This window comes from Prionailurus viverrinus, chromosome B2 (assembly GCF_022837055.1).
Source record: "Prionailurus viverrinus isolate Anna chromosome B2, UM_Priviv_1.0, whole genome shotgun sequence".
Taxonomy (NCBI): Eukaryota; Metazoa; Chordata; class Mammalia; order Carnivora; family Felidae; genus Prionailurus; species Prionailurus viverrinus.
The window spans coordinates 34,643,075-34,666,265 of NC_062565.1; the positions used below are offsets into that span (position 1 = coordinate 34,643,075).

At 42.6% G+C, this 23,191-nt stretch overlaps 2 protein-coding genes across 6 annotated transcripts in view; one reads left to right on the top strand and one right to left on the bottom strand.

Moving 5' to 3' along the window:
• Positions 1-16,877, bottom strand: part of SLC26A8 (solute carrier family 26 member 8) — an 86,944-nt gene extending 70,067 nt beyond the window's left edge. Inside the window, exons 1-2 of one of the 2 annotated variants that reach the window (XM_047860866.1) lie at positions 16,792-16,877; positions 4,192-4,378 (exon numbers count right to left, since the gene is read on the bottom strand). In XM_047860866.1, coding sequence (XP_047716822.1) covers positions 4,192-4,376 — 185 coding nt within the window. In that variant the 5' untranslated portion in view covers positions 4,377-4,378; positions 16,792-16,877. Of the gene's footprint in view, positions 1-4,191; positions 4,379-14,700; positions 14,792-16,791 lie in introns of those variants that run through there. The other variant, XM_047860865.1, reaches the window with a different exon arrangement.
• Positions 16,878-17,167: 290 nt separating this feature from the next.
• The window catches only part of MAPK14 (mitogen-activated protein kinase 14), a 74,183-nt gene continuing 68,159 nt past the window's right edge, over positions 17,168-23,191 (top strand). For 2 of the 4 annotated variants that reach the window (XM_047858307.1, XM_047858309.1), the window contains exon 1: positions 17,168-17,691. In XM_047858307.1, coding sequence (XP_047714263.1) covers positions 17,576-17,691 — 116 coding nt within the window. In that variant the 5' untranslated portion in view covers positions 17,168-17,575. Of the gene's footprint in view, positions 17,692-17,759; positions 17,879-23,191 lie in introns of those variants that run through there. The other 2 variants (XM_047858306.1, XM_047858305.1) reach the window with 2 other exon arrangements.

The window sequence follows — 23,191 nt, forward strand, 5'->3', positions numbered from 1 at the left end:
CCTCAAATGACAAGGCTCTAAAACTGAAAGAAAATCAAGGAAGGAGCTAGAGGAATAGGAATTAAAGCCAGTGGGGGAAACAGTATAAGCATTTCAACATGAACCTGGATTTGACTTAAGGCATCATTAAAGTGAGGAATGTAAGAGTCATTGTGAAAGCACAGGGGACATTTTGACAACAAAGGGAGTATTTGTGGTTGCTAATAAAAAGGGAGAAAATGAGGAAAGAGATGAGGTTTTCTGTAAAAGAGGTAGAGTTCAAAGATTTTTTTAAAACTAAAAACCCCACCCATATAGTGTTTTCTATTTGGTAGGTGCCTTACAAATACTCTTTAAATCCTCACAATCCCCTTATCAAGTAGCCGCTAGTATCATCCTCATTTTTATAGATGAGGAAACTGAGGCAAAGTAGGGTTGGATAGCTTACCTAATGTCACACAGTTGGGAAGCAGCAGAATTGGGATTCAAAACCAGGCAATCTGGCCTCTGAGTCTTGCTCTTAACCACGGAGCTGTGCTACCTTTCACGTTAAAATCCAGAAGTGGATATAACTGTACATTTTAGAAGTAGGGAGTAAGAACTGTGACAAAAGCTCATGGGAGGCAGAATTGATCAGATTTAAGTGTCTAAGGATAGGGCAGGTGGAGGGGAGTTAGGCTGAAATTTCTTTGATTGAAACTTTAAAAAAAAATTTTATTTAAAAAAATTTTAAAAATATTTATTTATTGTGTGTGTGTGTGTGAGAGAGAGAGAGAGAGAGAGAGCAAGAGAGAGAGAGCAAGAGAGCAAGCCAGCTGCACTGTCAGCACAGAGCTCAATGGGGAGCTTGAACTCAAACTCTGAGATCATGACCTGAGCCAAAAGCAAGAGCTCAACTGACTGAGCCACCCATGCCTCTTTGGTCATACATTTTTGTGATGAAGTATAAGTCAGGAAAAGACTCTTATTTTGTAGAGACAAAGCCAATGTGCCCCCAAACTCCTTCTTTGACATATGACCTCTGACCCATCAGGAACAAAGAACATGAGAGTCGTGATGTAGGACTAGGGAGGGTCTCCGAGACTACAACTTGCAAAAGGCAGGATACGGACAAAGGAGAAGGCCTCAATAAGGAAGGTCTACAATTGGGCTGCATGGAGGCCGTTCTTTTTTGTCACCCAACACATGCCAATAGTAGTGATAAATCAAGGGATGAGAGGGACTGAAAATCCCAAGTGTGAGTGAGAACAACTTGAATAATTAGGGCTAATATTATGATATAGGTCACAAAGGGTCCTTAACCTGAGGTCTATGGACCCGCAAGGGGTCTATGGATAGAATTTGTAGAGGTTTACGAACTTAGGAAAAATTATATCTTTGTTTTCATTACCTCCTAACTGAAATTTAGCATTTCCTTCAATTATGAACATTGACAGCAAACCACTATAGTATCAGCAGAACCTGACTTTGTCACTAATAGAAATCACAATATTTTCATATTACATTAAAATTGCTGCAGATCATAAAACATCATTTATTTCATCACTACTTTGAAATTATGGCAGTTATTAGATCCACATTATTAAATAACATAATAGTGGTATTTTTTCTATTATGAGAACTGTATTTCAACTGGTTTCCTTTATAATCCTATGTATTTTATGCATTAAAAAATATTCCGGGGGTGCCTGGGTGGCTCAGTCTGTTGAGCGTTCAACTTTGGCTCAGGTCATGATCTCGCTGTTTGTGAGTTCGAGCCCCGAATCGGGCTCTGTGCTGACAACTCAGAGCCTGGAGCTTGCTTCAGATTCTGTGTCCCTCCATCTCTCGGCCCCTCCCCTGCTCATGTTCTGTGTCTCTCTGTCTCTCAATAATGAATAAACGTTAAAAAAAAAAAAATTCTGGCCAAGATCATTCAATGGGGGAAAGAACTGTCTCTTCAACAAAGGTGTTGGGAAAACAGAATATCCACATGGAAAGAATGAAGTCGGGCCCTTACTTTATACCATATACAAAATTAACTCAAAATGGAAAACAATCTAAGAGCTAAAACTATAAAACTCTTAGAAGAAAAGATAGAGGAAGATCTTCATAATCTTGGATTTCACAATAGTTTCTTAACCATGACACAAAAATCACAGGCAACAAAACCAAACAAATAGATAAACCAGATTTCATTAAAATTAAAAACTGTTGTGCACAAAAGACACTATCAATCCACAGAAAGACAGTCCACAAAATGGGAGAAAACATTTGCAAAATATATATCTGATAAGGGTTTAATATCCAAGATATATAGAGAACTACTACAACCCAACAACAAAAAGGCAATCTAATTTTAAAAAGAGCAAAAGAAGTAAATAGACATTTCCTCAGAGAAGATATACAAATGACCAATAAGCACATGAAGAGATGCTCAACACTTAGTTATCAGGGAAATTCAAAAAACAAAACAAAACCTCACAATGAGATACCGCTTCATGTCTAGTAGGATGACTGTATTTTTTAAAAATGGAAAATAACACAAGTTGAAGAGGACACAGAGCGATTGGAACACTTGTACATTGCCAGTGTGAATGTACAATGGTGTACTACTGTGAAAAAGTTTGGTAGTTTCTCAAAAAATTAAACATAGGGTCACCATATGATCCAACAATTCTACTCTCAGGTATACACCTTAAAGAGTTGGCAACAAGTTCTCAAACAGATACTCCTGTGGCAAAATTCACAGCAGCATTATTCACAATAGCCCCAAAGTGGAAACAACCCAAGTGTCCATCAACAGATGAACAGATAAACAAAATGTGATATATACACACAATGGGATATCATCAGCCATAAAATGAAATGAAGTACTGATCAGGTTACAGCATAGATAAACTTTGAAAACATTATGCTAAGTGAAACAAACCAGACATGAAAGACAAAAATCGTGTGATTACACTTAAATGAAATATCAAGGGGGCCTGTGTGGCTCAGTCTGTTAAGCATCTGACTCTTGATTTCAGCTCAGGTCATGATCTCACAGTTTGTGAGTTTGAGCCCACGTTGGGCTCTGTGCTGACAGCGCAGAGCCTGCTTGGGAGTCTCTCTCTCTCTCTCTCTCTCTCTCTCTCTCTCTCTCTCTCTCTGTCTCTTTCCCTCTCTCTGCCCCTCCCCTGCCGGTGTTCTCTCTCTCGCTGTCTCAAAATAAACTTAAATAAGAAAAGGAAATATCTAGAAGAGGCACAGCGATGGAACATAGACGAGAGGTTACCAAGGGGTAGGGTGAGGGAGAAATGGGGAATTATTGCTTAATGGGTGCAAAGTTTCTGTTTGGGATGATGAAAAAGTTTTGAAAACAGTGGTGATGGTTGCACAACATCATGAAATGTCATTAATGCTGCTGATTTGTACATTTCAAATGGGTTAAAACGGCCAATTTTACGTGATACATGTTTTACCACAATTTTTAAAAGTAAAAAAAAAATTATTCTGAAAAGATGTTCATGGGGCGCCTGGGCGGCGCAGTCAGTTAAGCGTCCGACTTCAGCCAGGTCACGATCTCGCGGTCCGGGAGTTCGAGCCCCGCGTCAGGCTCTGGGCTGATGGCTCGGAGCCTGGAGCCTGTTTCCGATTCTGTGTCTCCCTCTCTCTCTGCCCCTCCCCCGTTCATGCTCTGTCTCTCTCTGTCCCAAAACTAAATAAAAACGTTGAAAAAAAAATTAAAAAAAAAAAAAAGATGTGCATAAGCTTTACTAGATTGCTAAAAGGCTCGCAGCACAAAAACAGGTTAAGAGCCCCTCAACTTCAGACCTACACAGTCACGCTGGGTATCAGGGGGGTAAGTCCTATGTTGTACGACTACAAGGACTTGGTGGGCACCACTGGCTATGAGGTTAGAAGGATCCCATTCTGCTACCATTAATTAGTCCATCCCAGTTGCTTCTTGTTAGGAAACTGGTAATAGTGGTTAACCGAACAATGTATTTATTAAATATCATCCCTAGATGCTGTGTGCGGGGGGGGCATCCAAGGTCTTTATGCCCAAGAAATTTATAATCAAGAGGGTGCTACAAGACAAACCACAAACAAGTGACTGAAGAAAAATTACACAGTAAACTAAGGGTCCTGATGACAGGAGTTCAGAGGAAGAAGACAGAAGTCATCACCAGAGGAATAGAGTTTTGGTGCTGACAGCTTGGAGGCAGTTGAATGACCCCACACACCCACCGGCACTGGATGTGGTGTCTGAAGGTAGTGATGTCAATATCCAAGTTCCCAGAGGAAACGCTCTTCCTCCTGTGGTCTTGTTGAAAGGTCTCCTCATTGTACACATCTCGCTGGACGTCATAGACAAAAGAATTTTGCTTACGTTTAGAGCCAAAACCCTGGAAGCCTTTCTCTGGTTGCATCATGTCTGGTTGAGTGGAAAGAGATAAAAAAAAAAAATTTTTTTTTAAATCTAGATTCTCAGTACACTTTTATGGAAATAAAATTTCCACATAATGATATTTTACATTTGCATAAGAGTGCTGTTTTGCGAAACTTTCTCTTGTACAATTTTATACTCAAAACCACCCTATAAAAAAAATTCAAGGCATATATTAATCTCATTTTCCAAATGGAGAAACACAGAAGGTTAAACAGCCTTGGTTGTTTTTTTTTTAAATTTTTTTTTCAATGTTTATTTATTTTTGGGACAGAGAGAGACAGAGCATGAACGGGGGAGGGGCAGAGAGAGAGGGAGACACAGAATCGGAAACAGCCTCCAGGCTCTGAGCCATCAGCCCAGAGCCTGACGCGGGGCTCGAACTCACGGACCGCGAGATCGTGACCTGGCTGAAGTCGGACGCTTAACCGACTGCACCACCCAGTCGCCCCAATCTTGGTTGTTTAATAATTAGAATTGGGGCTAAAGCCCAAGTGTCTTGCTGGGAAGCCTAGTTTTCTTTACATTCAGTTATGTTGCTATGTTGTGGGGAAGTGATTAAGAGGTAAAAGTCAGTATCACCTCCAATTTTCACCAAAAATACTAAAGATTAACTGGTCAATACAACGTCTTCCCTTTATCCTTTCCTTTTCTTCATAGCACTTGTCAGGACCTGATTCAATGTTTGTCCATTCGTCTAAACCCAAGAGGCAGGGCTTGTTTCATGGTTGTGTCCACAGGTGCCAGAATAGTGCCTGATACTTAAGATTGCTATTTCTTAAATGACTGTCAAGTACCCAGTTAGTGGCACCACAGTGTAGCAGAAAAAAACATTGCACGGGGTATCAGGAGACTGGGGTTCCAGCCGTGGCTGTTTTTCTAACTAATGGTATGATTGGGCTTAAGTTTCTCAGAAACTGAGTTTCAGTTTCCTTCAGTTTCATGCATAAAATAACATGGTTGGAACACACAGTCTCAAAGGGTCACATTAAACTTTAAAAATCTATATCATCCTGGGGCACCTGGGTGGCTCAGTGGGTTAAGTATGTGCCTTTGGTTCTTGGGACATGATCTTACAATTCATGAGTTTGATCCTGGCATCGGGCTCTTTGCTGGCTGTGCAGGGCCAACTTCAGATCCTCTGTCCCCCTCTCTCTCTGCCCCTCCCCCACCCCTTTCTCTCAAAAATAAATAATAAAAACTTAAAAAACAAATCTATATCATCCTGCTTTTTTTTTCATCCTGCTCTTTTAAGAAAATGAGGAGGGACCCCTGATTGGCTCAGTCAGTTAAGCGTCTGACTCTTGACTTTTGGCTCAGACTATGATCTCATGGTTCATGGGTTCAAGCCCCGTGTCCGTCTCTGTGCTGACAGTCTGGAACCTGCTTGGGGCTCTCTATCTCCTTCTCTCTCTCTGCCCCTCCTGTGCTTGCACTCTCTCCCTCTCTCTCCCTCTCCTTCCCTCTCTCTCCTTCCGTCTCTCTCTCAAAAACAAATATTAAAAAAAAAAAAAAAAGAAAATGAGAAGGAGGAGTTACTGAGGATAGCTATAGATTCATTTGTGGAAGAAAGTACAGTCTTGTTTAAGTTTTTATTTATTTATTTTGAGAGAGAGAGAGACAAATCGAGAGAAGAGAGAGAGAGAGAGAGAGAGAGAGAGAGAGAATTCCAAGCAGGCTCCCCACTGTCAGTGCAGAACTTGACATGGGGCTTGAACCCATGATCCATGAGATCATGACCTGAGCTGAAATCAACAGTCAGATGCTCAACTGACTGAGTCACACAGGTGCCCCAATCATTCTTGATCACCTATGTTTTTGAATAATAAAAAAAGCATAAACTCTAAATCGCTTCCCACATAAATATGGAAAAGTGTATACACACACACACACACACACACACACACACACACACACACACATATCACATAGCTATAAGATACTCCAAATATGTAGATTACCCAAGTAGTTCTTTTATAGGTGAAGCTGAAAACAAGTTTAATGTGTCGGCAACGTTTTCCTTCAGAATGCTCATTTATCATCATCATCATCATCATCATCATCATCATCACCAATATTTATAGAGCACTTACTATATACCAAGCATTGCACTCCATTTTTTTCACAAGTTATTTCATGTAATTTCCACAACAATCCTAATATTGCTGTTATCCCCACTTTTTAGGTGATAAAACCGAGATTTTTGAAAAGTGAACTGACTGGGCCATAGTCCAATATTGTATTTTTACTCTCAAAGCACTGGGTAGCAGTTGTGTGTTGTATAGCCAGTCCTGTGAATTAAAGATCACAGTTCAATAAAGTGGGAATGTGGTTGGGGAATATAAAAGAGGATGGAAGAGGTATTTTACAATGTGTCACTTAAGAGAATTAGTAATTTGTAGGAATGCAAGCTGGTGTAGCCACTCTGGAAAACAGTAGGGAGGTTCCTCAAAAAACTAAAAATAGAACTACCCTACGACCCAGCAATTGCACTACTAGGCATTTATCCAAGGGATACAGCTGTGCTGTTTAGAAGGGACACATGCACCCTTATGTTTATAGCAGCACTATCAACAATAGCCAAAGTATGGAAAGAGCCCAAATGTCCAATGATGGATGAATGAATGAATGAAGAAGATGTGGTATATATATACAATGGAGTATTACTCGGCAATCAAAAAGAATAAATCTTGCCATTTGCATCTACGTGGATGGAACTGGAGGGTATTATGCTAAGTGAAATTAGTCAGTCAGAGAAAGACACAAACCATATTAATTCACTCATATGAAGACTTTAAGAGACAAAACAGATAACATAGGGGAAGGGAAACAAAAATAATATAAAAACAGGGAGGGGGACAAAACATAATAGATTCTTAAATATGGAGAACAAACAGAGGGTTACTGGAGAGGTTGTGGCAGGGGCGATGGGCTAAATGGGTAAGGGGCACTAAGGAATCTACTCCTGAAATCATTGTTGCACTAGATGCTAACTAATTTGGATGTAAATTTTAAAAAATTAAAAATTAAAAAACAAAAGAGAATTAGTAATTTGTGTCTTTTACAGAAAGAAACAGAACTGTACATTAAAACAAGCAATATTTTTCCATTTCTTTCCCCCACCTGTAGGAATATTCATCCAGTCTTCCTTACTTTTCCCATGTAATATTTTTTTTAACGTTTAGTTTTGAGAAAGAGAGAACAAAAAAAGTGTGAATGGGGGAGGGGACAAAGGGGTGGGGACAGAGGATCTGAAGCAGGCTCTTTGCTGACAGTAGAGAGACCAGTGCAGGGCTCGAAGCTACAAACTGTGAAGTCATGACCTGAGATGAAGTCAGACACTTAACCAGCTGAGCCACCCAGGCACCCCTTCCTATGTAATCTTACAACAAGCTTCCTTTACTGGAATGTATCTGTTCCTGGCAACTGAGAGAGCCCAGTAACCTGCTGAGTATATTGAGAAGATAAAAACTGCCATCCTGGGTTGGGTCCAGGGTCTTGAATCCAGCATTTTGTTCCTGAAAATGGCACTAAGGTGGGGTTGGCATGAAGCAGGCAATATATGCCCATCGAGGTACTGGGTGGGGGGTGGGGTGGGGGGACACTGGAGCTGACAGAGGCACCAAAGGCTACTCATTTCCAGCTGGCATGGGTCACGTGGGGCCCAGCATGACCAGATCAGATCTTTTTCTTCCTTTCTTTATTTAAAAAAAATTTTTTTTTTAAATTTTTTTTAACGTTTATTTATTTTTGAGACAGAGAGAGACAGAGCATGAATGGGGGAGGGTCAGAGAGAGGGAGACACAGAATCGGAAACAGGCTCCAGGCTCTGAGCGGTCAGCACAGAGCCCAACGCGGGGCTCGAACTCACGGACCGCGAGATCATGACCTGAGCCAAAGTCGGCTGCTTAACCGACTGAGCCACCCAGGCGTCCCTAAACAAATTTTTTTTATGTTTATTTATTTTTGAAGGAGAGAGAGACTGAGCACAGGGAGGGGCAGAGAGAGGGAGACACCGAATCTGAAGCAAGCTCCAGGCTGTCAGCACAGAGCCCAACTCGGGGCTGGAACTCAGGAACTGTGAGATCATGACCTGAACCGAAGTCAGATGCTTAACCGACTGAGTCATCCAGGTACCCACAGATTGGATCTTTTTCAAGAGAAGCCATAATTTTTTATCTCAGATTTTTACGTGAGGTCTTCTGACTTGGAAATGTTGTCCATCACTTTACATATTCCATTGAACAAAACACCTCTGCAGGCCAGAAATCAGCCAATGGACCATCAGGGTGTGACCCTTGCACCAAGAGCTTTATCCCCCAAGAATTTCTCTCTCTTTCCATGCTAAAGTATATATATATATTCTGTTGTCACACCCTTTGGAGGTATTGTATCCCACTAGTTCACTTACAGAAAGTAAGATTTCATTTTATTGTCTTCAATCTACATCACTGATATTTTGAGAGGTAGCCCCCATCTACCAGACTAAGTTTGGATAGGTCTGTCTGCTTTTATTTTCACAATTTTATAAATTTCTACCATATGTACTCTTGGCCTTCCTTTATTTAAAACATTTTTTTAATGTTCATTTATTTTTGAGAGAGAGAGAGAGAGAGAGAGAGAGAGAGAGAGAGAGCACAAGCAGGGGAGGGGCAGAGAGTGAGAGGGAGACACAGAATCTGAAGCAGGCTCTAGGCCCCCAGCTGTCAGCATGGAGCCTGATGCGGGGCTTGAACTCACAGACCATGAGATCATGACCTGAGCTGAAGTCGGACACTTAACTGACTGAGCCACCCAGGTGTCCCTCTTGGCCTTCACTTGTGACTTCAGAATTCACCTACTATTTCATCTGTGGTCAATTAATTTAGTATCCCACAAACATATGCTGAATGCTAGGCTCTGGGGATACAAAAGAACAAAGACTCTGTAGTTTAGTAGAATAAAAATCCCAAAATATAGTGTTGTAAGAGTTTAGAAGTGGGAAAGACAGGTATTAACATTTATTGCTGCCCTGCTATTTGGCAGGTTCTTCACACACATCCTCTCAAGAGAGGTACCATTTTCCTCATACTGATTGTACCCATTTTACTGATGAGTTTAGTTTTAGTTTCTCAGAGTCAAATAGCAGAGCCAGAACCTGAACTGCATCTTTTTGGCTCCAAAAAATGCTACATCCAAATACCATGTGACCTACAGAGTGGGGTTAATAATTCCAACCTAGGGGGATGAGAAAGGCCTTCTGGGGGAGAGGGGATATGATTTGAGCTCTGCACTGTCTAAACTGGGGGCAGGGAGAAGAATCAGGTATTTCAGGAAGAAAATAAGATAAAATTACAGAGATAATATAAAGCAAGTAATTTAGTAGATGGAGTAAAGTCAGGGTCAAGCCCAAAAGGGTAGGTTAAGGCCTCTTCCTGGAGGGCCTAAAATGCTGGGTTGAACCCAGATTTTTTAGCTACTTAGTATTTGAAACAGCATTTTTCCCAGAATTAGAACAATCTTAATATTTGTATGGAACCACAAAAGACACCAAATAGACAAAGCAATCTTGAATAAGGAAAACAAAACCAGAGGTATAACAATTCCAGACATCAAGTTATATTACAAAGTGATAGTAATTAAAACTGTACCGGCACAAAAACAGACACAGAGGTCAATCCACTAGAATAGAAAACCCAGAAATAAACCCACAATTATATGGTCAATTAACCTTTGACAAAGGAGGAATAAATAAATACACAGTGGGAAAAAGTCTTTTCCACAAATGGTGCCAGGAAGGCTGGACAGCAACATGCAAAAGAATGAAACTGGACGCTTTCTTACACCATACTCAAAAATAAACTCAAGGGGTGCCTGGGTGGCTCTCGGTTAAGCCTCTGACTCTTGATTTCAATTCAGGTCATGATCTCACAGTTCGTATGATGGAGCCCCACATAGGGCTCTGTGCTGACAACGCAGAGGCTGCTTGGGATTCTCTCTCTCTTTCTCTCTCTGCCCCTCCCCACTCACACACATGCTCTCTCACTCTCTCTTTCCCTCAAAATAAATAAATAAACATTTTTTTTAAAAAACCCTCAAAATGAATTAAAGACCTAATGCAAGACTTGAAGCTATAAAAATCCTTGAAGAGAACACAGGCAGTAATTTCTCTGACATTGACTGTAGCAACATTTTTCTAGCTATGCCTCCTGAGGCAAAGGAAATAAAAGCAAAAACAATTATTGGGACTACATCAAAATAAAGTTTCTGGACAGTGAAGGAAACAATCAACAAAACTAAAAGGCAACCTACGGAATGGGAGAAGATAGTTGCAAATCACATATCTGAAAAAAGATTAGTATCTGAAATATATAAAGAAGGGATACAACTCAATACCCCAAAGATAAGTAATACAACTAAAAATGGTCAGAAGACATGAACAGACATTTCTCCAAAGAAAATATCCAGATGACCAACAGAGACATGAAAAGATCTTTGTCATCACTTAATATCAGGGAAATGCAAATCAAAACACAATGAGATATCACTCATACCTGTCAGAATGGTCAAAATCAAAAACATAAGAAACAGCAAATGCTGGCAAGGATGTGGAGAAAAAGGGATGTTGGTGGGAATGCAAACTGGTGCAGCCACTATGGAAACAGTATGGAGGTTCCTTAAAACATTAAAAATAGAACCACTATTGCATTACTGGGCATTTCCCCAAAATACAAAAACACTAATTCAAAGGGATATATGCACCCCTCTGTTTATTGCAGCATTATTTGCAATAGTCAAACTACTGAAGCAGCCCAAGTAGCCATCAATAGGTGAATGAATGAATGAAGATGTGGTGTGTGTGTGTGTGTGTGTGTGTGTGTATGTATGCAGCCATGAAATATATATGTGGTGTGTGTGTGTGTGTATGCAGCCATGAAATATATATGTGGTGTGTGTGTGTGTATATATATATATATATATATATATATATATATATATATTCAGCCATGAAAAATAATTAAATCTTGCCATTTGCAACAACATGGATGGAGCTAGAGAGTATAATGCTAAGCCAAATAAGTCAGTCAGAGAAAGACATATGATCTCACTCATATGTGGAAGTTAGAAAACAAATGAGCAAAGGAAAAAGAGAGAGAGAGAAACCAAGAAACAGATTTTTAACTGTAGAGAAAAAACTGATGGTTACTAGAGGGGAGGGGGTTGTGGGGATGTGTGAAACTGGTGATAGGGATCAAAGAGTACACTTATGACAGAAAAGAAAGTGTTTGAGCAGGACTAGTAATATACACAGAGAAGTGCTTTTTGGCAAGACAAAGTGTCAGTGGTATACTGACAGTGTCAGTGGTCTAGAGCTATACTATCCGGCATGGTAGCCACTGGCTACCTGTGGCTATTTAAATTTAATTAAAATAAAATGAAATGAAAGCTTCAGTTTTTCAGTTGCACTAGCTACAGTTCAAGTGCGCAGCAGCCACATGGGGCAGAGGCTACCATACTGAATATGAATAGTGTGGGTATAAAACATTTCCATCATCATAGAAAGTTCTATTGGACAGTGCTGGAAATGAAAGAGACTGAGGCAGAAAGTCCAGTTGGAGACCATTATTATTACTGTAGCTTAGGGGGAAAGTAATAAAGTTATCACTCATGGGAGGGACCACAGCGAGGCTGGCTAGGAGGGGCAGGAGGAAAGCTGTCTTTAAAGAAGTCATCACATGATAAAGATAAAACACATGATTCCTTATTGTTTTCTTGTTTTTTTTTTTAGTCATCTCTAGACTTTGTGCAGCTCCATTATGTCTTTCTTGATTTCATAGGAACCCTATTGGTTGATTTTCATGCATTAGCAGGACACTTCTGATGATGAGAAGCTCCTATTTACAAGTGGCAGATGCAGTTTGGTGTGGAGAAGGTGGTGCATTTCAGAAAAAAGTTATCAAAGTACACTGATGGGAATGACCTTTCAGCTGAGACACAATGCAAGAGGGGGTCTCTGTTGCTGACTCCTGAGGGCATCGGTGTGACGGGTCTTTGCACATGGTGTGATCAATAACATGCTAAGTTCTACCCATAATCTTGAAGCTAAGTGTCTGCTTAGAAAACAATTCCCTGATGCTTCTTGACATCAGACAAAATATTTAGGTGGGTGGACTATGGGTCTGAAGTTCCTAGGGTTTCATTTTCTTTTTCTACAAACGTGATTCTGGGCATCTGGCTTCACTACCAACAAATTATTTTCATCTGTGTAGCCCACACTTGGGGCCCACACAAATAGCATCAGCATAATCTGGGAACATGTTAGAAATGCAAATTCTCAGGTCCCACCTAGCAAGACCTAATTAATCAGAAACTCTGCGGATGGGCCAGCAGTTGGTTTAAGAAACCTCCAGGTGATTCTGCTACACAATGAAGTGTGAGGACTGCTGTAAATGTAGCCAACTATTTATTTATCATTTATTTCGTTAGTCTTCCCATGCTCAATTTGGGGGCATTGTTAAAAACAGGCACTTTTACTGTCTCTCTCTCCTTCAAAAATAAATAAGCTCAAAAAAAAAAAAGTTAAAAAGGGAGCACCTGGGTGGCTCAGTCGATTAAGCGTCCCACTTTGGCTCAGGTCATGATTTCACAGTTCATGAGTTCAAGCCCCACATCGGGCTCTGGGCTGACCGCTCAGAGCCTGGAGCCTGCTTCAAGTTCTGTGTCTCCCTCTCTCACTGCCCCTCCCCCGCTCATTCTCTCTCCCTCTCTCTCTCTCTCTCCCCCCCCCCCTTCAAAAACAAATAAACATTTTTAAAAATGTTTTTTTAAAAAACAGGCACTTTTGGGATACCTGAGTGGCTCAGTCGGTTGAATGTCCGACTTTCACTCAGGTTATGATCTCACAGTTCACAAGTTTGGGTCCCACATGGGGCTAGCTGCTGTCAGTACAGGGTCTGCTTTGGATGCTCTGCCCCTCTCTCTGCTCCTGCCCGCTTGTACTCTCTCTCTGTCTCAAAAAATAAATAAACATTAAAAAACAAAAAAGGCACATTTGACCTAGCCCCTGCATCCCCCAAACTACCCCTGTCTATCAACCATCTGTTGATTCATTTACATAATATGCTGAAAGTATTTAAAAATTTTTTTTCTTTTTTTTTCAACGTTTATTTTATTTTTTGGGACAGAGAGAGACAGAGCATGAACGGGGGAGGGGCAGAGAGAGAGGGAGACACAGAATCGGAAACAGGCTCCGAGCCATCAGCCCAGAGCCCGACGCGGGGCTCGAACTCACGGACCGCGAGATTGTGACCTGGCTGAAGTCGGACGCTTAACCGACTGCGCCACCCAGGCGCCCCTATGCTGAAAGTATTTTAAAGGCCAATAATAAAAAACTTAAATGCAACCCAAATTTCTGACTATTAACCTGATTGATAGATGTGAAATCCTGAACCTTAGTTTAGTTGCAAGAATATCTTTCGCCTCATACTGTCATCTTTCCTATATTCTCTATAATCATGGTAAGGTAATATCCACTTCCAAAATTTCAAATAAGCATTTGTAATTTCATCAGAAACAACAGCCCTTTGCCCGTTACCACCTCCATTTTTATAGGGAATGTATTTGGGATATAGCAAAGGCACAAGCGGGGTGCACTGCTTTTAGTATCCTTCAGTTATGCTGTCTGGTGGCTGGGGATGAAGAGCCTTGGGGACTGGGTCGACAGCCATCAAAAGCATACACAACTACCTTCGATGCGACCAGTGGGGTGTGTTGGAGAGAAACTCATGGTCAGGGTGAGGATGTTGGAGAAGGTTTCACAGGGGGGCACTGATACATCAATAGGAGTTGAGAGAAAGAGAAGGGAGCCATGGCAGGTGGGAGTGGGGGCGCAGTCCCAAAGAACAAAATGAACAGAGCGGTGAGGTCTGAAAGAAGAAGGCGCGCCTGGGCAGTGGGGCCGCAGGAGGAGACAGACGGTGGTAGCGAGAGGATCAGGCTGCAGCTCAGTTCTGGGGCTTCTGGCAACTCGGACCAAAGAGTTTGAAAGCCTCCGATTGCAAATCGCATGCATCGCCCCCTGTCCTTGCGGTTCGGCGGCCTTTCATCAAGCAGAGAAGATACCTCTGAGAGATAAGCTCTCAGGGATACCGTCATTCATTCATGCCACAAACACTGAGCGCCCGCGACGCGCCGGGCCCTGCCGGCCACTGACGCAGCCCCCGCCCCGGGACTTCGGAGGGCAACCGGGGCTGGTGCCCCGCACCCGGACGCCCGCGCCCGGCTCCACCCTGCAGCCCCCGGCCCCGGGCGGCTCTCTGCCACGGCTCCACCTGGGTCTCCCGGCGGGGACGCGGGAGCGGACGCTGAGGTCCGACGCAGCTGCGGCCTGGCTGGCGGCGCTGTAGACGCGGACGCCGGCCGTTCCCGAGCCGTTGCGGCCGAACCCGAGGGCGTTCTGGCGGGCGGGGCACCAGAGAGGCGGGCGAGGAAGGAGAGCTAGGGCAGCTACGGTGCGGAGCCCCGAGCGGGGGCTCCTGGGGCCAGGGAAGCCCTTTAATCTGTGCCACCCAGGCCTCCACTTGCTTTGGGGTTTGACTGCTCTTGATTGGGGGCCCTCTTGATGCCAGCCCTCGTGCCCGGCACGCCGCACACAGTAACTCACTTAAATCACGCGACGACCTTGTCAGGTCAGAAGACACACAAGGAAAACTGAGGCTATAATAAGGTCACCCAGGTCTCCAACCCTAGCTCTCTGCCATCATTAGCCTGGCTCCTCCCACGGAAGGACACTCTCCAGCCCAGGTCTCTTGCTCTGCTCCCTGCCCTTTAACCCTCTGAAGTTTACTCAGTCCCTGTCACCGTCTCTAACTATGCCCTGTATTCCTGCTTGGCCCCTTTGCAGTTTTACACTTGACTCGATTACTGTGTTAGTGTGTAACGCATCATTCACCGGACCTATTCCTTTTTGTAAATTGTCACCCCCGTAAGGGCGGGGACTTTCATCTCGTTCATTAACTGCTGTATTATCCGTGCCTAAACAATGTGGTAGATGCAGTAAGCGCTCAATAAATTTGTGTTGAACGATTGGATGATTGCCCTGCTGTTACTGTAAACTCCATGTAGGCAGCATGTTTGCGGATCCCCATTAATTGGAAGTGCCCCGCACCTAGGAGGCATTCAGTGCAGATTTGTTGAAGGAGTGAGTGAATGGATTGCCTCCTGAATCTTTACCCTTTCAGTCACTCTCACCTCACCATCCCAATTTGTTGGGTAATTATATGAATTCTGTAGGATTCCACCGTCCATTCATCTCCTTGATTTTCCACTCCCACTTGCCATTTTATTTCAGTGACATTTTTGCTCTCATTTCCTCCTTCAGCCTTCATTCTTTCTTGGAAAGCTCCCTAACCTGCAGGTTGTCTTGGGACATTTTCAAGCAGCATGTCCTCCTAGGCAAGAGAATCCAGGCTAAGCCACACTGAATCCCCCCAAGAAAGGCTTTCCACAAATCATCCACGACTCTGGTTTTTGTTTTCTTTGAGGAGAACTAAGGATCCTGCACCACCTCCTAAGTGAGATCATGCTCATTATTCATAATTTGTTCAATAAATATTTATGAGGTACCTATTATGTTCTAGGCACTGTGCTAGATGCTGTGACAAGATAAGCAAAATCTAAGCACTCCAAGGGAAGCATAACACCAAAGAGAATAATCATGCGAAGTGTTGAGAAGTGTCCTGGACTGGATCTAGTTATTTCTAAGAGAGATTGGAACAAACTTTAACAAAGGAATAGGATGGTAACAGTGGGGGGTAGGTATGGGGTTATAATACCTTGCCCATTCACACTTTATTATCTTGTTCAGCTTTACAAATGACCCCGTTAGGTGGGAATGTAAGGCAGGAATTTTTTTTTGCAGAAACTGGAACTAGGGTCAAGAAAGGTCAATTGACTTGCCTAATGCGACACTTCCATAAAACAGTGTAATCTTTGCCTTGTTACTCCTTAATCTGAGAGGAGTGAATCAAATGCTTAAAATCATCTTCGCTGGAAGCTCTTCAGAGCAGGGCTCGGTTTCAAATCCTCAGAGTAATGATTTCAGAAATCCTTCTCAAAGGGAGATACTGGAGACTTTTCCTGAATCAGAACTGCCTGGGGCATATTGTAAAGATGCACTTTCTTGGCGCCTTCACCGACCCTATACTCTTAGACTCCCTGTGCGTCTTGGGACTCTGCATTTTTAAGCACCCGAAATGATTCTTCTGCACATAAAAGTTTAAGAACCACTAAGAGAGTGGAAAAACCTCAGCCTTCATGCAGGGCTAATATTTGCTTTGGGGACAGTTTTCGTCATAATTCCGAAGAATAAGCCATATGTCCTTGAACGGATGCAATACAACGGCTTTCTGGCCAGAACCTACCTTTTTAAATGTATTTCTTGGAAATTAAGGGTTCCACTGAGCAGATGCTCGGCTGTTGGTGACTACCCGCAGTTCAAAGATCTTTCGGTTCTTTTCCCGACACCCTATTAGTCACTGTCGCTCTCCAGCACCGAGCCAGGCATTCGCCCCGGTGACCACGGTGGGGCGCACGCGGCATGTGTTGCCCACTTATCCCTCCTTCCCGAGTCCGCCTTCGCGCCCTTAAGAACAGTCCCTGAGAGTTCCTGCCTCTGGTCGCCAGCTGTTGCTCTTTTCTCGCGAGAAGTACTCCTCCCATCCTCTCCCGTCGTCAACCCCCTCCCGTGGGCGGGTTCCATATTGGGTAAAATCTCGACTCGCTGAGAGTCCCGGGAGCTGTTCTCGCGAGATTACGGCCAGAGGCTCCTGTACGCTGGCTCTGGAACCGCGACCACTGGAACCTCAGCGGGCGCTGCAGCTGGAGCGGTACTCCCGCGGCGCAGTCTAGAGTCGGCCCGGTGGGGGAGAGGGTGCAGGGGGAGCGTGGTGGTCGCAGCCTCGAGCCCCGGAGCGTGCCCTTGCCCTCAGCCGGGCTCGCTCCCCGTCGCTGAGGCGCTTCCAGCAGCTGCGGCTGACAGGGGCCGCGCGGGCGCGGGACTCGGCGGGGTCGCGTCTGCCGCACCTGCGCCGCCTGCCAGCGCCGGGTCCCCGCCCGGCCAGGCGGGCGACGAGGGCCGGGGAGCCGGTGCGGGCGCAGGCGGGGCCCCTTAGGGCCACCTCCTAGCCCCGCGGCCGCCGCTGGAAGATGTCTCAGGAGAGGCCCACGTTCTACCGGCAGGAGCTGAACAAGACAATCTGGGAGGTGCCGGAGCGTTACCAGAACCTGTCCCCGGTGGGCTCCGGTGCCTATGGCTCCGTGTGGTGAGTGTCACCCGGCCTGGGGCTGCGGTGGGGCTGGGTGGCCCTCAATGCCCCAGAGCCAGGCCTGCCCCCACAGCTCAGCGATGCACCAAGCGGCAGGAATTTTCCTTGGGGGAGGGCATCGCTGCCCTTCGACCCTTGTCCTGCACTCCCTGTACCCCTTGCACCCCTCACTCTGCACCCCCAGGTAGGTGGTCAGTTGTGTGCAAGATGCAGGTCTTCGGCGGGCGGTGGTGCGGGAGCTCGGCCCTGGCTCGCACCCTGCGCCTGTCGGCTGGGGGTGGGGGGTGGGGTTCTGTTCCGGGGGCTGGCCTGGAGGCGGGGGTGTCTCTTCGGGGGTCTCCCTGCCCGCATGGAGCAGAAAGACCCTCTCCGGAGGTGCTCCCGCTTTGGGCGCCGAGCGTGCCCTCTAAGCAGACAAGCCCTGGGAGCTGCGGGGAGAAGCAGAAGGGCAAAGCTCGACCGGGAGAGCGCGGTCGTCTGAACAAAACTGACGACGAAGGGCGTTCTGTCCCGGCTTCTTTTGCAAACCTCTTTCGAAATCTCCTTTTGAGAAGCATTCTTTTTGAATTCGCACTTGAATCAGCAGCGACCCATAGAGCCCGAAATACCGACTTTATCTCGGCGAGCCCAGTGCCAGCTTGAGTGGTGTGTTTCCGATTCGGCTGAAAGCGTATTTCCTTTTCGCAGAGTGGGGGTGGGTGGTAGTGCCTGCAAGAATACTGCAGCTTGAGAAACTGGCGGCCTCACTGATTAGTCACATACCGCTGCTCATTTAGGTATTGTTTGACAAAACAGTTTTCTCCTTTGGAGCAAGTGAGATTCAGATCCGTTGGACGCGCTCGAGATCAAACAGTTGTTGACAATGCGGGGAGGTATTGTAAATGTTGTTTTTTTAATTGCAAGACATCTTGCGAATAACTGTTTTCAAAGTCCCTTAGAGAGTTTGCAGGGAACTTGTCTCCATTTGTAGCGTGAGGTACACCATGGTTTTCAGAAGGATATGGAATGTAACCCAGAGGAAGGAAGAGACACATCTCAGCTTTCATTCACATTGTGTGTGTTTTAAATGAAATTGATGTAAAACTTCTGGATCCGAAATGTTTCACTAACTTAGGTTTTATACCCTGTAGTTTAGATTTGCTGTGTCTTGAGAGCTGCTGATCTGAGAGTAATTCATGTATTCATGCGCATGCATCATTTGAAAAGGGCCTTTATAAAATTATTTTTTTTTTGTTTTGGAACAAACTCCAGGCGTTTGGACGTGTTAATCTTTGTAATTCCTGTGTTTCTTAAAGTCACATTATGAATTTCCTGTTTGGTAGAATCTTCTGGGTAATTGAGATTGTGCAACTGTGTCAAGCAACAGATCATATTGCATTTTCTAGTTCAAGCTGCTTGAGTTAAGTTGCTGATGGTACCATGCTTGACATCTTTCCCCATTTTTATAGTGCGACAGTTTACATTTTAAGGGAACTTGCAACATTTTACTACATATACACATATATGTGTGTGTGTTATTTGCTCATTTTCAAAGATGTATTTGGATTGTGGCTCCTTTAATAGCTGATTATTTTACCTCTATTTTTCATTCTTGAATTGACACGTTAATTTTTATAATACCAAGTTTTTGTTTCCAATGATGCTTAAACTTTAATGGAATGGTAAAGCAGAATATCTTAACTATGGGGAGTTTAGTGAACTTCAAAAGAACTGCTTGCAGTTTTCCTGTTGTTGGTATGAACAGCTTTGCACTGGAACTAGAGATCCAGATTTACAGTAAAGTGTCATTAAAATGACCTTTACATTTCTTTAGTACTATACTTTCTGGCTTACAGAAGCCTGCAGTTTCTGACACTTTGAAGTACTTTGTTAAACAGATTTTTAAAAATAGGTAATACATGCACATTGTATAAAAGGATATTTCCTTTCTTGTTCTCCAACCATGCTATTCCTTTCCTCAGAGACCTCCACTGTTAAGTTTCTTAAGTGTTTTTACAGGGGGGCAGAGCTTGTTCATTGTTTTTTAGTAGTATTTCCCCAAGGGATTGGAAGTGTAGCCTATGGTATATTGGTGGAGGAATATACATCTGATACTATGTGACAATTGACTGTAAATAAATGTAACTGATTTTGGATTGAAAATATCAAAATTTGGATTTGCAAGTAAGTGTTCTCTCATTCAGAGTTACTTGAAGAGTTTCTTTCAATTAGCAGTTTTTCGGGTGTTGCAGAAAACATTTTTTTTTCTTCTTTAATTTCTTTTAGTATCCTTTCTGGATCCTGTGTTATTTTTCACTACCTTCATCCTTTGGGAGCAGATTTGACTTTAGGGAATAACAAAATCAAACTGAATCCAAATAAGAGAGTTTGTACTCACGTCTGGTGAAAAAGATTAGGCATTCAAGTTGATGATACTGTTTTAGGTCAAATAGGAGTTGTAACTGTAAAGTAATGACAGAATTTCTTGTGTGACTCGTAGAACTGGATCTGAAGTCTGTTCCAAAAAAGAATCTCTGAAAGTGTTTTAAGGAATGCAGCCTCACTAAACTATGTGTCAGTTTCCTAATTTGATTGCTCTGAAGTGTGATACGCTTTGATGTATAAGTTAACAAGTTTTCTTATATTAAGCCTATTTTCATTATTTTAATTTGTACTAAGTATATAGTAAAAAAGCAAGTAGCAGCCTGTATGATAACCAACTGTGAATCAAAGATCAAGGAATCAGACTAGAAACTGAGAGTTGATAAGGTTTTATAGATATGCCTTTCCTTTTTAGGGGGTAAAGGGAACTAAACCAAGTCTTGAAGTTTTAAGGAACTTTGTGCATTGTCAGTGAGGGGAAATGAAGCAAAATCGTTTAAGAATACATTGTTGCGAAGCATTGATTTTCTGGTTTGGAGACAGAAGGGGGGACTCTTTGTGGTGAGTTTAAGGAAATATAAACAGGAACTTAAATGCCTTTCCTCTGGGTATGGTTTTTCCAGACCTTTGCTGTTGATTAGAGGAGGTGGAGCACTGGCAGCCATAAAATAGGCGAGAGTTGAGAATTACTCTTAAGTCATATTCAGTTGTTTATTCAACAATATTGGATACCAACTACGGATTAGGTAACGGGCTAGGTTTCTTGAGATAGAGCCCTGAACAAGACAGAACGAGGTAATCCATTCCCTTGGAGAGCTTATAGCCTAATGCGAATAATAACTACATTGTATGGATTGCTTACTATGTTCTAGGCATTTTGCTTTGTGGTTTATATTTATCATCAGTATATAAAGCACATACAAGATTTTTAGTAAGAGGATGGCAAAATTTACTAAGATATCAAATCCAACTTCCTAAATGCTTTGTGGAACAAGATTGTATATACATAAATATAATAAAAATAAACAAAGCTAACTTTTAGTGTTACTAGCCATTCACCATTTTTAATCTTCTTTTTTCTTTTAGGATGAGCCAGGGCACAAATAAATGAATATACATCATTGTTGACTATACAAAGATGACTTTCTTGACTCCTGATGAGTAAGGGGGGCATGCTGTTTATTTTTCTAGAGGTGATAATAGGCCCATGCTGATCTTTCTTCCCCTTTGCTTTTGTTTGTAACCAAAAGCAAGGTGATTGGCTGCATGTTGCCAGTACCAACCAATAAATATTTAAAGATAGTGGCAAATATTTATATTATTTATATATAAAGACTTTTAAGAAAGAATTCAGTCAAGTTTGTTATAAAGTCATATTTTATTTACTGAATCCTTTTTTTTTTTTTAACTGATGCTTTTCTGTTGGCTCCCATTTTTAAATAAGAGTATTCTGAATCTCTGGCTTTTCAGTTCCACCAGTTTAATTTCTTGATACTGAAGAGTACTCTGTTTTTGATTTCCCTCTAGCTCAGCTTCAGAGGTGATCTGTGTGTTGACTTTGGCCTTTCATGGGCAACAGTGCACATGGCATTGAGCCCCTGAGGCTTAGGATCCAAAGGTGGAAAAATTCACTGGGCTAGATCACTCTCACTTTAGTATAAATTGACATTTGTATGGGATTTTACACTATAAAGTATTTTCACTCAGAGCATTATCGTTCAGTCTTCACCTGCTCTCTGAAGTCTGGTGTTATTAACCTAGTTATATAGGTGAAGAACGAGATTCATCCGTTGAAGGAAATGGCTTGCTTGCCAGTGGTACCTTGGATTTGGTTCTAGGGTTTCGACACTTTAGAAGTCGTCTTTCCTCTACATGTAAGCTGCTGAGGTTGTGTGATGACATCTTCTCTTGTGCTGTTTGTCCTTCCCTCTTCTTTTGTGAAGAAGGGTTGCTGAGTCACTTGCAATAGAGCTGTGACTGTACAGCTCCAATCCCACCACCATCATTGCCTAGGTAATCTGAGGGGTAGTGACCTAACTTATTAAAGTTACCCCTCTTCCTCAAAATTGATAGACCAAAAATGAACTCATTGCCCAGATTACATTTTTTTCCCCAAGTAATTATTAGTGCAAATAGTTATTTCCTGAATTTATGAATCCTGTTGGTTTGGAATTCTTCAATGTGCATTTTGTGAAGTTGGGACTATCTGTACATATTTGTGTTATATAACTATAGGATATTATAGAAATAGTTGCTTATCCAGGCTTTTGAAAATACATTAGATTTTTGCTTTTTACTGTGAAATTTTGTATTGGTTTGTTCTTATCTAAGAGGTATCATTACTGTAATGCCCAATAAAAACCTTATTGTAAAGTGAGTTTCTCTGACCTGGAACCTAGGGATTTCCTCTCACGGTTGCCATGTAGTTAGAAGTCACGCACATGTTTTTTCAGGACAAGAGAAACAAACAAACAAAAAACAAAAACAAAGAACTATTTAAACTTGAAAAATTTTTTTGTAAATAAAGCTTTCAGGGATTTTCATAAATTAAGTGCATGTGTATTAAAGATTTATAAAATTAGCTGGTTTTCCAGCATTTCCTGTTAAGAATTTATTTTTAAGAATGAGGAAAATGGTGGTCTGTAAATTCTGCACTTTTGACAAATGGGTCCTGGATTCTGAGTTGTTGGCTCCTAGGTGGAAGGTGGGGGAGAAAGAGTATAGAAGAGAGGAGTCTAGGATGACCCCTAAGTTTTGACTATGGACAAATGGATAGATTTTAGTGCCATTATCTGAACTTTGGAGTATTGTAAGGATTGTGAAAGCAAAGGGAAAGAAAGATGGGTTCCTCGAGGATAGGACTGTGTGTTATACTGATACCCTGAGCGTCTACTATGTATGGGTCGTTCTTCAGGTGATGGAAATGGAGTATGAACAATCAGAGAAAAATTTGTGCCCATAAGAAATTATATTCTAAGAGGGATGAAAGTAGAAGTAGATAATAAATTAAAAAAAAATTTTACTATGTCAGATGGTTGGTGCTGTGGGGGAAATGAAGCAAGGTAAGGAGAGGAATTACTGGGATGGCTGTGTTGCACTTTTAAGCAGGATAGTCAGGATGGGCCTGGATGATGAA